The 12,764-nt window shown below is 48.1% G+C and overlaps 1 protein-coding gene across 8 annotated transcripts in view; it reads right to left on the minus strand.

The window, feature by feature from the left end:
• The window catches only part of LOC124014303 (UHRF1-binding protein 1-like), a 61,714-nt gene that overhangs the window by 11,594 nt on the left and 37,356 nt on the right, over positions 1-12,764 (minus strand). For 5 of the 8 annotated variants that reach the window (XR_006835002.1, XR_006835001.1, XM_046329134.1 and 2 more), the window contains exons 9-17: positions 12,696-12,764; positions 11,892-12,053; positions 11,086-11,195; positions 10,869-11,010; positions 8,447-8,643; positions 7,397-8,152; positions 6,178-6,842; positions 4,035-4,115; positions 3,439-3,593 (exon numbers count right to left, since the gene is read on the minus strand). The exon at positions 12,696-12,764 is cut by the window's right edge and continues 15 nt beyond it. Coding sequence is in view for 6 of the 8 variants with exons in the window: in XM_046329134.1 (XP_046185090.1) it covers positions 3,439-3,593; positions 4,035-4,115; positions 6,178-6,842; positions 7,397-8,152; positions 8,447-8,643; positions 10,869-11,010; positions 11,086-11,195; positions 11,892-12,053; positions 12,696-12,764 (2,337 nt within the window). In the remaining 2 variants the exon portion in view is untranslated. Of the gene's footprint in view, positions 1-1,400; positions 1,609-3,438; positions 3,594-4,034; positions 4,116-6,177; positions 6,843-7,062; positions 7,120-7,396; positions 8,153-8,446; positions 8,644-10,868; positions 11,011-11,085; positions 11,196-11,891; positions 12,054-12,695 lie in introns of those variants that run through there. The other 3 variants (XM_046329135.1, XM_046329133.1, XM_046329136.1) reach the window with 3 other exon arrangements.

Below are 12,764 nucleotides of genomic sequence, written 5' to 3' on the forward strand. Positions count from 1 at the left end.
AAATACCAGACAAAAACCTAAACTCAGCAAAAAAAAAAAAAGAAATGTCCCTTTTTCAGGACCCTGTCTTTCAAAGATAATTCTTAAAACTTCACAGATCTTCACTGTAAAGGGTTTAATCACTGTTTCCCATGCTTGTTCAAATGAAACAATTAATGAACATGCACCTGTGGCAATTATGCACCTGTGGCAATTAGGGTCAAAGTTATGAAAACTTAGAACACTAAAGAGGCCTTTCTACGGACTCTGAAAAACACCAAAAGAAAGATGCCCAGGGTCCCTGCTCATCTGCATGAACATTCCTTAGGCATGCTGCGAGGCATGAGGGCCGCAGATGTGGCCAGGGCAATAAATTGCAATGTCCGTACTGTGAGACGCCTAAGACAGCGCTACAGGAAGACAGGACAAACAGCTGATCGTGGCAGACCACGTGTAACACCTGCACAGGATTGGTACATCCGAACATCACACCTGCAGGACAGGTACAGGATGGCAACAACAACTGCCCGAGTTACATTAGGAACGCACAATCCCTCCATCAATGCTCAGACTGTCCGCAATAGGCTGAGAGAGGCTGGACTGAGGGCTTGTAGGCCTATTGTAAGGCAGGTCCTCACCAGACATCACCGGCAACAACGGCGCTTATGGGCACAAACCCACCGTCACTGGACCAGACAGGACTGTTAAAAAGTGCTCTTCAAAGTTGTCTCACCAGGGGTGATGGTCGGATTTGCATTTATCGTCGAAGGAATGAGCGTTACACCGAGGCCTGTACTCTGGAGCGGGATTGATTTGGAGGTGGAAGGTCCATAATGGCCTGGGGCGGTGTGTCACTGACTGAGCTTGTTGTCATTGCAGGGAAGACATCCTCCTCCCTCATGTGGTACCCCTTCCTGCAGGCTCATTCTGACATGACCCTCCAACATGACAATGCCTCCAGCCATACTGCTCGTTCTGTGCGTGATTTCCTACAAGACAGGAATGTCAGTGTTCTACCATGGCCAGCGTAGAGCCCTGATCTCAAACCCATTGAGCATGTCTGGAACCTGTTGGATTGGAGAGTGAGGGCTAGGGCCATTCCCCCCAGAAATGTCCAGGAACTTGCAGGTGCCTTGTGGAAGAGTGGGGTAACATCTCACAGCAAGAACTGGCAAATCTGGCACAGTCCATGAAGAGGAGATGCACTGCAGTACTTAATGCAGCTGGTGGCCACACCAGATACTGACTTACTTTTGATTTTGACCCCCCCCTTTAGTCACAGACACATTATTCAATTTCTGTTCGTCACATATCTGTGGAACTTGTTCAGTCTATGTCTGGTGTTGAATCTTATGTTCATACAAATATTTACACACGTTAAATTTGCTGAAAATAAACACAATTGACAGTGAGAGGACATCTTTATTCTGGTATAGAGCACATCAGCTCACAACTGCCATATCCTGGACAAACTATGGAATAGAAAGAACAAGAACTTCCGACTTCAACTGTAGCTCTGAACAATGCAGTAAAACAAGTACGCAATCAATGAGCTATGTTGAGAATACAGTACACACAACCCCACAGCAAAATGGAGAGAATGGCAGGAAGTTTCTTCTGGACCGGAGTCTGGAATATAAACATATGTATGTGAATGGTGTGTATAAACAGTATGGACAGTATATTCATAGAAAAGGTGTGTACAGCAGTAGATACGTATATAGGATTATCCATGACTACAATACAGTATATACATATGAAGTGGGTAAATGAGTATGTAAACAGTATTATGTAAATAGGGCAGCAGGGTAGAGTACTGGCTGTTAGCTGGCTAGTGACAGTGTCTAATGTTCAGGCCAGGGTACTGGACGGAGGCCGGCTGGTGATGACTATTTAATAGTCTGATGGCCTGGATATAGAAGCTGTTTATCAGTCTCTCTGTCCCAGTGTTGATGCACCTAAATTGTCTCCATCTTCTAGATGGTAGCGGGGAGAATGATGATCTTCTTGGACTTTGAAACACCGGGTGCTGTAGATGCCCCCGATGATGCGTGGGGCTGACCGCACCACCCTCTGGTGAGCCTGGAGGTTGCGAGCGGTGCAATTGCCGTACCATGAGGTAATGATGCTCTCAATGGTGCATCTGTAGAAGTTTGTGAGGGTCTTACTAGCTAACCAAACTTGCTCATAGTCTGTGTGCGCGCGTGTTGATTTGGTCTCCACCAGCCACGTTCATAACACAGGTTAAAATACCAAAACCTACTGTGAACCAACTATATTAATTTGGGGAGAGGTCGAAACGTAAATTAAACATTCATGGACATTTAGCTAGCTTGCTGTTGCTAGTTAATTTGTCCTAGGAGAAACTTTTGCTTGTTATTTTATCTGAAATGCATATGGTCCTTTTTTGAGCTGGCTCTTTGTAGAATTTTGACCTATTTTGAGTCATACAAAATCATGTGTTCTCTACTCCAACAATGAATCCACAGCCAACTTAGTTTCCCCTTTTTCTCTTTGATTAGTCTCTCCCTGTTCCATCTTTCTTCTTCTGTGGATTTTATATTGCGGTTGGCAACCATCTTTAAGGTGCATGAACGCCATCAACTGGCCTGGAGTGTGGACCTCAGTTCATCTTTCAATCACCCACGTCGGTATATGCTCCTAAAAACCAATGAGTAGATAGGAGAGGCTGGACTTGCAGCGAGTCAAGCTTCTAAAATAGAGCCACGTTATATTCCTGGTAGGCAGACGCCTTGTTGACGTGCGCGAGCAGTGGATGAAATGATTGAACATGTAAATATGAACATTTATTTTGCAACGCGGCTGGTTTGATCAGCATATTAGGGGCCAAGATTAATTTCTTCAGCATTCTGAGTTTGAAGAGGCTTTGTTGTGCCATCTTCACCACACTGTCGGTGTGAAGGAACCATTTCACATTCTCAGTGAGGAACTAGAAGCTGTTGACTATCCACTGCCTGTCGATGTGGATGGGGGCGTTCTCTCGCTGCGGCCTCCTGAAGTCCACGATCAGCTCCTTCGTTTTGTTGACGTTGAGGGAGAGGTTCTTTTCCTGGCACCACTCCACCAGGGCTCTCAACTCCTCCTTGTAGGCTGCCTCATTGTTGTTAGTAAAATCAGGCCTACCACTGTTGTGTCGTCAGCAAACCTGATGAATGAGATGCAGACGCGTGTGACAACGCAGTCATGGGTGAACAGGGAGTTTAGGATGCGGCCGAGCACCAGAGGGGCCCCCGTGTTGAGGGTCAGAGTGGTGGACGTGATGTTGCCTTCCTTCACCACCTGGGGTCAGCCCGTCTGGAAGTCTAGGACTCAGGGCCGTGTGTGTGTGTGTGTGTGTGTGTGTGTGTGTGTGTGTGTGTGTGTGTGTGTGTGTGTGTGTGTGTGTGTGTGTGTGTGTGTGTGTGTGTGTGTGTGTGTGTGTGTGTGTGTGTTTCCTACCCCTCTCCAGCAGGCTGTATGTGTCTGTGTCTCCATCCTCCATCAGGTAGCTGTCTATGGAGAGGTTGTCCAAGGACTGCAGAGACGGAGTCTTCTTCATGTTCTTATAGGACACTGAGAAACTGGACTGGGAACGCTCCCTCATCAGACGCCCACTGGAACACACAAACAAACAAGAGTGAGTGTGAGAGAAGAGAGAGGGGAAAGAAAAACAGGAGTACTGTGGACCTCAAAGCTTGGATTTGAATAGCCCTGCGCCCGGTTTCCCAAAAGCATTTTAAGGCTGAGTTCATCATCAGAACCATTGAGCTGGTCCTAACAATGAACTTAGCCTTAAGATGCTTTTGGGAAACTGGGCTCAGGTCTAGACCGTTGACCTAGCCAAGACTATCTGCTACTAGTCACCAGATAAAGGCTACACACACTATTCACCGGGTACACACACCAACTTGCAGCGTGTAAATGTATACAGACCCACAGATATACACCCAGCCACAGACAATTCTACATGCACACATACAGATACAATGTGTAACAGATATTTAAAGGAATGCGGACACACACACACAGACAGACAGACCCATAGCGTGTCTTACATGTTGGAAATAGAATATAGGGAGGTGGACCGGGTGTTTGAGGAGCTGAGCCGGTCAGAAACCACTGACAGACTGCCTTTCCTTTGTAGAGAAAGAACACACACACACACACACCCCGCATGGGTCACTGAGCTACAGAATAGCAGTGAGAGAAAAAACACACACACAAAAAGACTGACGCACACCTTGTATGGGAGCACAGTGGACAAGGCAGAAAACACACACAAATGAACAAACACCTCTTATGGGTGACAACATTGATATTGTGACGTATAGGGCAGGTACAGCGAGGTCACTGTATTTACACAGACATCATGTAGTACTACAGACTGACGTGATGGGACTGACCAAGTAACAGTAAAGTAACATTAAATGATGCTTTACTAAGCTGGGAATGAATAAGTGAGTAACTGTAATGACTTCTGGAGGAAGTATTGTTGTGACTGAGTATTGCAGTAATAGGAGTGACTGTTTATTTAAAGCTTGTCATAAGTCCTCTGAATGAGTGTTATTGGCCTGTCGATTGGCCTGCATTTCCCACTGCTGATCTGGCGACCGGGACATGCACCAAGTCACAGTAAAGATGTTCTTATTGGTTGCTTTGATTTGGAGTGAATCATCACTGAATGTTTTACAGACTGACCGTCTGAATAGCTGAACAATATGTTATGGAAGTAACGGAATCAGTGTTCCTCTGGAGAAATGGGTAGCAGTAACAGGGAAAGGTCAGGGGGTTTCCCTCTCCCACTGTTTTGGGGGTCCCCCCCAGAGGATTTTTATGCAGAAGGACATTCTATCAAATTATGTTGACACCAACCAAAATATAATATCTACCTCAAGAAATGAGCCAAATAACATTGGTAAAATGAGTTGTTTAAATTGTAACATAGTGGACCTTGCTTATAGCCTATGCATGGTTCATATGATCAGGTATGCTATTAGCAATAAGCATTATCACCTGTATCCCAACTGATGCAGCATAGTGGCTATAAATAAAAGGGCTGACGCATGGGGTAGCCAATCTGCATTTACCCTGTTGGGCTAATCATTGGCAGAGTCCTGCATCGGGTCAGATAGGCATGGGTGAGACAAAAATAAATATAGTCAATCAGCTGGCGGGTGGAATAAACAAAACTTTTAAAACCGTGGGTCGGTTCGTGGTTCAGAACAATTACATTGCAGGTCGGGAAACATTTTAAAATCAAGTTAGACTTTCAAAACCCAGGCGCTTGTTGTGTTGTGAATTCCCTCTGTGAGCGGCGAGACAGACATAAGTCTACCAGCCAAGCATTAAAATGTTCTCATTTGTCCACGTGCAGCGCTTATGTTCCCTCTCCCCACCAGATCACTTTTATGTATTTATTTAACTAGGCAAGTCAGTTAATTAAGAACAAATTCTTATTTACAATGACGGCCTACCTCGGACGACTCTGGGCCAATTGTGCGCCGCCCTATGGGACTCCCAATCACGGCCGGTTGTGATACAACACATTACAAAGCGTATTTTTCCTGGGAAGCCTAGGTTACGTGAAAATGGCTAACGTAGGCCTAACCGGAGGGGGAAAAAGGTTGTGGTAAAGGAATAGGCTACATCACCGTGGAAACATGCTGCGAGAGTGAAATCTCGAAGTGCAAGCAGGTAGGCCTATTTTCGATCATTCAGTTAATTCGAAGTTATTAATTCCATTCATTCAGCGTTCCTCCATACGCAGGCCATATAAAGAGTAAACCGGTGCGGCTGGTAGAAGTGAGCAGCCGATTTTAGATTCTGGGAATTCCCTCCCTATGACACTCGTAATTTGAACGCGCCTCGAGAGGAATATTTATCTTGCATAACAAGATAACAAGCCGATTATGTAAATAGATAAACTATTATACTGTGGGCTTGTCTGATTTTGTCTGCTGAGGAAAAGTAAATGTGGACTGTTCCAGCATCTTCAAATTGCACCTTGGTATACTTTTTTTTAATGTCCCATATTTTTTTTTGCCGTGGCGCCACAGCTAAATGTCTGCAGTGGAAACACTGAACTGAATACCTGGTCATTGACAGTGGCTACAGGTCTAAATAGCTGGAAAAGGACTGTTAAGGTAATGACAGTCTAAATAACCAGACTGTATTATGATAATGACAGAAGGGAATTACCTGGACATAGACTCAGGCAATCTGGCCGCAGGGTTCTTCTCGTTCCAGTCTTTGGTGGAGAGGGGGTCTGAGAGAGTGGGGTCTGCCCCGGAGGACTCACCCTGCTGGGCTTTACAATCAACTCCGGTCCCCGGCTCCTCTCCCCCAGTCCAGGCCTCCAGGGAAGCCTCTCCCAACTCCTCTGAACTTGATCTCCCTGTCCTCTCGTCAAGAGAAGCCTTCAGGTTGGGGGCAGAGGCAGGGATGAGAGGGTCGGGGCCTTGTGTTATCCCACCCACTACCCCTCCCCCGCACATAAGCTGGTCCACTGTACAGCTTCCCTTCGCCCCAGCCCCCTCCACGTGGGTTCCTCTATCCCCCCCCTCCCCTCCGTCACTCCCAGTCTCCAAGGTGCATCTACTCTCCGAGGGGGACAACTCCGACCCTAGGGGGGAACCAGGACCCTCGGGCTGGGGTACCGGCTTCAAGAGGAGGGCTACCTCTGCACTTTTGAGCAGGATCCCCACACAGGCACTGAAGGGCTGGTGGTCTGGAGGGGGGTCCGATGTGGTCTTTGCCTGGTCTCGTTTGGAGCCCATCCCCTCCAGGTCCTGTTGCAGGGTGTGCTGCAAGGCTTTGATGCTGCGCTGCAGCCGCATCAGGAACATGTACTGCCTGTGGCTCACCTGGACACACATTATGCTCATAACTACACACACTTCAGCATTCTCAAATAAACACAGTGTAACACATGTTGGTTCACATTATATGCACACTTCATACATTAATACAAAGTGTATAAAACATTAGGAACACTTCCCTAATATTGAGTTGCGCCACCACCCTTTTGCCCTCAGAACAGCCTCAATTCATCGATGCATGGACCCTACAGGGTGTGGAAAGCGTTCCTGGCCCATGTTGACTCCAATGCTTCCTGCAGTTGTGTCAAGTTGGCTGGATGTCCTTTGGATGGTGGACCATTCGTGACACACATGGGAAACTGTTAAGTGTGAAAAACCTAGCAGCGTTGCAGTTCTTGACACTCAAAACCAGTGCAACTGGCACCTACTACCATAACCCGTCCAAAGGCACTTAAATATTTTGTCTTGCTCATTCACCCTCTGAATGGCACACACACGTGGCATCAATAAGGGATCAGACTGACCAGGAAAATAAAATGTTCCTAATGTTTTGTACACTTAGTGTACACACACACACCAAAATATGAATCATCACTCACCTGAGCACTCAAATGCTTTTGTACGTGCACTAACATGTGCATGTCTGCCTCCTTACTGGAAGAGGAAGACGAGGAAGGTGGGGGGATGTTGTCCAGGGACAGTGGCTTGTGAAACCCGTTGCTAGGCGGCAGGGAGGCCTCTGTTGCCGTGGCGTCCGTAACAGTACTATAGTACTCCTTCAAAAGCCTCTTCCTCTGCAGATGTCCAACGGTATCCACAGGCTCGCTCCTGGCCAGGCCTGCAGCTGCAGAAAGGGGCGTTCTCTGCCCTCTCGTAGCCCCGCCCATTAGCCGCTCCTGGTGCTGGGCATGTCTGACCGGCTGGCACGCCCACAGAGTGAGGGGGAAGGAGTCAACGAAGGGCTGGGGCCGCCCCTTCCCCTCGTAGTCCACCCAGAACTGGGCAAAATGAACCGCCCACAAGTCTGTGGCAGCTGGCATTTTGAGGGCATCCACGCCCAACGAGGGCGACACCAACCCTTTATACACATTGTGCAACACAGTGTCCTGCTCATGCGCATGGCGCTGGAAAACGGGGTGGATCACCGGGAAGGAGGTGGAGGAGCGAGGGAAGGAGGAAAAGGAGGTGGAGAAGAACTGTTGTTCTTGAAAGGAGAGGAGGAGGGCCTCCAGGTGGGAGCGGGAGCAGTTGGGGGGGTGGCGGGTGTTGGTGGCCACCATCTCCGAGCATTGGACGGAGACGGAGCGGGGGAGGTCCTGGGGATAGGAGGGGTCCCTGTCCGTGGGCACTACCAACTGTGGTGGGGGAGAGGAAGAGAAACACAATATTCGAAAATATACATAGAGGTCATTAATGTGTACAAGATGACTAATGAGTGTAATTTCCAATCTGTTGAAATGTAAAGACTACACTAACAGAAATGGAGTGTGTTGACCTTTAAGGGCTTTTTTCACAGCTATGGTAGCGTTTGCATTTCTCAACTGACTGAATCAAAGTGTCCAAGGAGTCAATATGAGTGTGGGTGTGATTTGAACAGCGACATAACATCATGACAGAGCCTGTGGTTGTGTATCCTTTCTGCCCTCTACCTTCAGCATTAGTCCGTCCACCCTGATGTCGATGTGCTCGTCAGGCTTCTGTTCCTCGTCGTTGAGCTTGTAGAGCTCCATGAACTGTTCCAGGCTCTGCCTCAGGTCCAGCGTAAACAGGTTGCACCACACCAAGCTCCTGGGGTCCAGCACCAGCTGCAGCGCATTCAGCTGCACATACAGGTTGGGGCAGGGGACTACAGGAGGTGGGGAAGAGAAGATGATATAATAATCAATGCAAGGGACTGCAGGAGGCGGGGAAGAGAAGATGATATAATAATCAATGCAAGGGACTGCAGGAGGCAGGGAAGAGAAGATGATATAATAATCAATGCAAGGGACTGCAGGAGGCGGGGAAGAGAAGATGATATAATAATCAATGCAAGGGACTGCAGGAGGCGGGGAAGAGAAGATGATATAATAATCAATGCAAGGGACTGCAGGAGGCGGGGAAGAGAAGATGATATAATAATCAATGCAAGGGACTGCAGGAGGCGGGGAAGAGAAGATGATATAATAATCAATGCAAGGGACTGCAGGAGGCAGGGAAGAGAAGATGATATAATAATCAATGCAAGGGACTGCAGGAGGTGGGGAAGAGAAGATGATATAATAATCAATGCAAGGGACTGCAGGAGGCGGGGAAGAGAAGATGATATAATAATCAATGCAAGGGACTGCAGGAGGTGGGGAAGAGAAGATGATATAATAATCAATGCAAGGGACTGCAGGAGGCGGGGAAGAGAAGATGATATAATAATCAATGCAAGGGACTGCAGGAGGCGGGAAGAGAAGATGATATAATAATCAATGCAAGGGACTGCAGGAGGCGGGGAAGAGAAGATGATATAATAATCAATGCAAGGGACTGCAGGAGGCGGGGAAGAGAAGATGATATAATAATCAATGCAAGGGACTGCAGGAGGCGGGGAAGAGAAGATGATATAATAATCAATGCAAGGGACTGCAGGAGGCGGGGAAGAGAAGATGATATAATAATCAATGCAAGGGACTGCAGGAGGCAGGGAAGAGAAGATGATATAATAATCAATGCAAGGGACTGCAGGAGGCAGGGAAGAGAAGATGATATAATAATCAATGCAAGGGACTGCAGGAGGCGGGGAAGAGAAGATGATATAATAATCAATGCAAGGGACTGCAGGAGGCAGGGAAGAGAAGATGATATAATAATCAATGCAAGGGACTGCAGGAGGCAGGGAAGAGAAGATGATATAATAATCAATGCAAGGGACTGCAGGAGGCGGGGAAGAGAAGATGATATAATAATCAATGCAAGGGACTGCAGGAGGCGGGGAAGAGAAGATGATATAATAATCAATGCAAGGGACTGCAGGAGGCGGGGAAGAGAAGATGATATAATAATCAATGCAAGGGACTGCAGGAGGTGGGGAAGAGAAGATGATATAATAATCAATGCAAGGGACTGCAGGAGGCAGGGAAGAGAAGATGATATAATAAACACAGGGCGCCAAGGGACTGCAGGAGGCGGGGAAGAGAAGATGATATAATAAACACAGGGCGCCAAGAGACTGCAGGAGGCGGGGAAGAGAAGATGATATAATAAACACAGGGCGCCAAGGGACTGCAGGAGGCGGGGAAGAGAAGATGATATAATAAACACAGGGCGCCAAGGGACTGCAGGAGGCGGGGAAGAGAAGATGATATAATAAACACAGGGCGCCAAGAGACTGCAGGAGGCGGAGAAGAGAAGATGATATAATAAACACAGGGCGCCAAGGGACTGCAGGAGGCGGGGAAGAGAAGATGATCTAATAAACACAGGGCGCCAAGGGACTGCAGGAGGCGGGGAAGAGAAGATGATATAATAAACACAGGGCGCCAAGGGACTGCAGGAGGCGGGGAAGAGAAGATGATATAATAAACACAGGGCGCCAAGGGACTGCAGGAGGCGGGGAAGAGAAGATGATATAATAATCAATGCAAGGGACTGCAGGAGGTGGGGAAGAGAAGATGATATAATAATCAATGCAAGGGACTGCAGGAGGTGGGGAAGAGAAGATGATATAATAAACACAGGGCGCCAAGGGACTGCAGGAGGCGGGGAAGAGAAGATGATATAATAATCAATGCAAGGGACTGCAGGAGGCGGGGAAGAGAAGATGATATAATAATCAATGCAAGGGACTGCAGGAGGCGGGGAAGAGAATAGAGGTTGGAAACTAGAAATGAGTGGAGGGGGAAGAGAAGAGAGGTGACGCACTAATGCATTCACCTTTCTCTCAGCACTAACACACCCGATTCACATAAACATCAAGTCAAGACTTCAAACAGTTCAATCAGATGAGTTAGCGCTAGGCTGGAGCAAAACCCGTATACCCTGTATGATGAGGGTCTAGGAACCAAAAACTAGGAACTGAATGAGAGTAGGAACCAATCTTACTGGGGTAGTCCTTTCCGTCAGGGAAGTAGTATTCGGTGAACTCGACGTGGATGGCAGGCATCTCAGGAGGGAGGTACAGGGACTTCTTATTACAGGAGATCATGGCCTTAGGGCTGGAGCGACGCTGGTCTGCTGTGGACACCTGATACACACACATGGGATGAGGTCAGTATGAGAAGTGGGAGGATAAGCACGTCAACTGTGTGCGTGTGCTGACCTGGTAGATGCTGAAGTCAGCTATCCTGAGGACAATGGAGCTGGACAGGAGCTGCGCCCTGGGGGTTTGGGGAGAACTGAGGATACTGGTAGAACTAGTACTGATCTTACCTAGAAAGGAGGGGGGAGGGAGAGAAAGGATGGTAGGGAGAATAAGGAGAAAGTTTGGAGAGAGAAAAACAGAGCCAATCAGACCACCTGCCACACTCTGACATCATCTCAAAAGGTGTGTATCACCGCACACCGCGTGCGCACACCATCGGTTATGGGGGTACCTGGCTCTAGGCATGAGAAGCAGCACTGTGCCCGACCCCTCGCCCGTACCATGGTTCGTGCCCGTACCCACCCCGGGGGTAGGTCGTCTGGCCCCCTAACCACCACTATTCTTCCTCTTCCTGTCTCGTCCTGCCCTACGGGACCATACACACTGTCCCTAACGCTGGAGACACTGGAGGGATACCTGGACACTGGAGAGGACAGAACTCAGAGTGACTAGGCAGTGTGATGCTAGGGAAACCAACACTTCACTTAATTCCAACTCTTGGGGCTCTTCTAAAAATGACCCACTAGATGACATCAAGTGTATTCTAGTTCAGCTGAATGTCAACTGTCTAACCAACATCACTCTTCATGGGCTGCTGGGACAGATTCTTATAGTTGTTGAATAAAAAGTGGATCAGGACATGTGCTCTAACACACACCTTCATTGGATTACTATGTTTCAATCACATTGAGGGGAGGTGTGTCTGTGTGTCTGTGTTTACCGTACTCTGTGTGTGTGCGTGCCTGTGCTGCTCTTTTGTTTACCGTGCTGTGGTGAGGTGTGAGAGTTGGCCGGGCCCTCCCGGTCTCTCTTGGCGGTCTTCAACATCTCCACGTTAGACTTGAACTCCTCCAGCAGACTCCTGGCCCAGCCCTCCCTGGCCTTAGTGGCCTCACTGTACTGCATCCAGTGGAGACAACTCTCACCTGGAGACAGAGAGATGAATGAGGAGAGGACAGAAAGCAAAAGATGAGGGAGAAACTGTCATCTAAGTACCTACTCTTGTCACTAATAGAGATGGTATACAGACAGAGAAAGACACATTTTGTGCTGTTGAGAGATCAGAAAGATTAATATTACTCCCATCAGCTGTGTGGCAGATGGAGGGAGGTTGGGTAGAAGTTGTGGTGGTGTTCATCTCCTCTGTGGGAGGGGTAGTAATGTTGGAGAGAGGTTGTGGTGGTGTCTACCTGCTCTGTGGGAGGGGTAGTAATGTTGTAGGGTGGTTGTGTAGAGGTTGTGGTGGTGTCTACCTGCTCTGTGGGAGGGATAGTAATGTTGTAGGGTGGTTGTGTAGAGGTTGTGGTGGTGTCTACCTGCTCTGTGGGAGGGGTAGTAATGTTGTAGGGTGGTTGTGTAGAGGTTGTAGTGGTGTGTACCTGCTCTGTGGGAGGGGTAGTAATGTTGTAGGGTGGTTGTGTAGAGGTTGTGGTGGTTTCTACCTGCTCTGTGGGAGGGGTATTAATGTTGTAGGGTGGTTGTGTAGAGGTTGTGGTGGTGTCTACCTGCTCTGTGGGAGGGGTAGTAATGTTGTAGGGTGGTTGTGTAGAGGCTGTGGTGGTGTGTACCTGCTCTGTGGGAGGGGTAATAGTCCAGGGTAATGTGACTGAAGGAGAGCTGCATGGCCCCACCAGTTA

This window comes from Oncorhynchus gorbuscha, linkage group LG25, assembly GCF_021184085.1.
Source record: "Oncorhynchus gorbuscha isolate QuinsamMale2020 ecotype Even-year linkage group LG25, OgorEven_v1.0, whole genome shotgun sequence".
In the NCBI taxonomy this organism is placed as follows: Eukaryota; Metazoa; Chordata; class Actinopteri; order Salmoniformes; family Salmonidae; genus Oncorhynchus; species Oncorhynchus gorbuscha.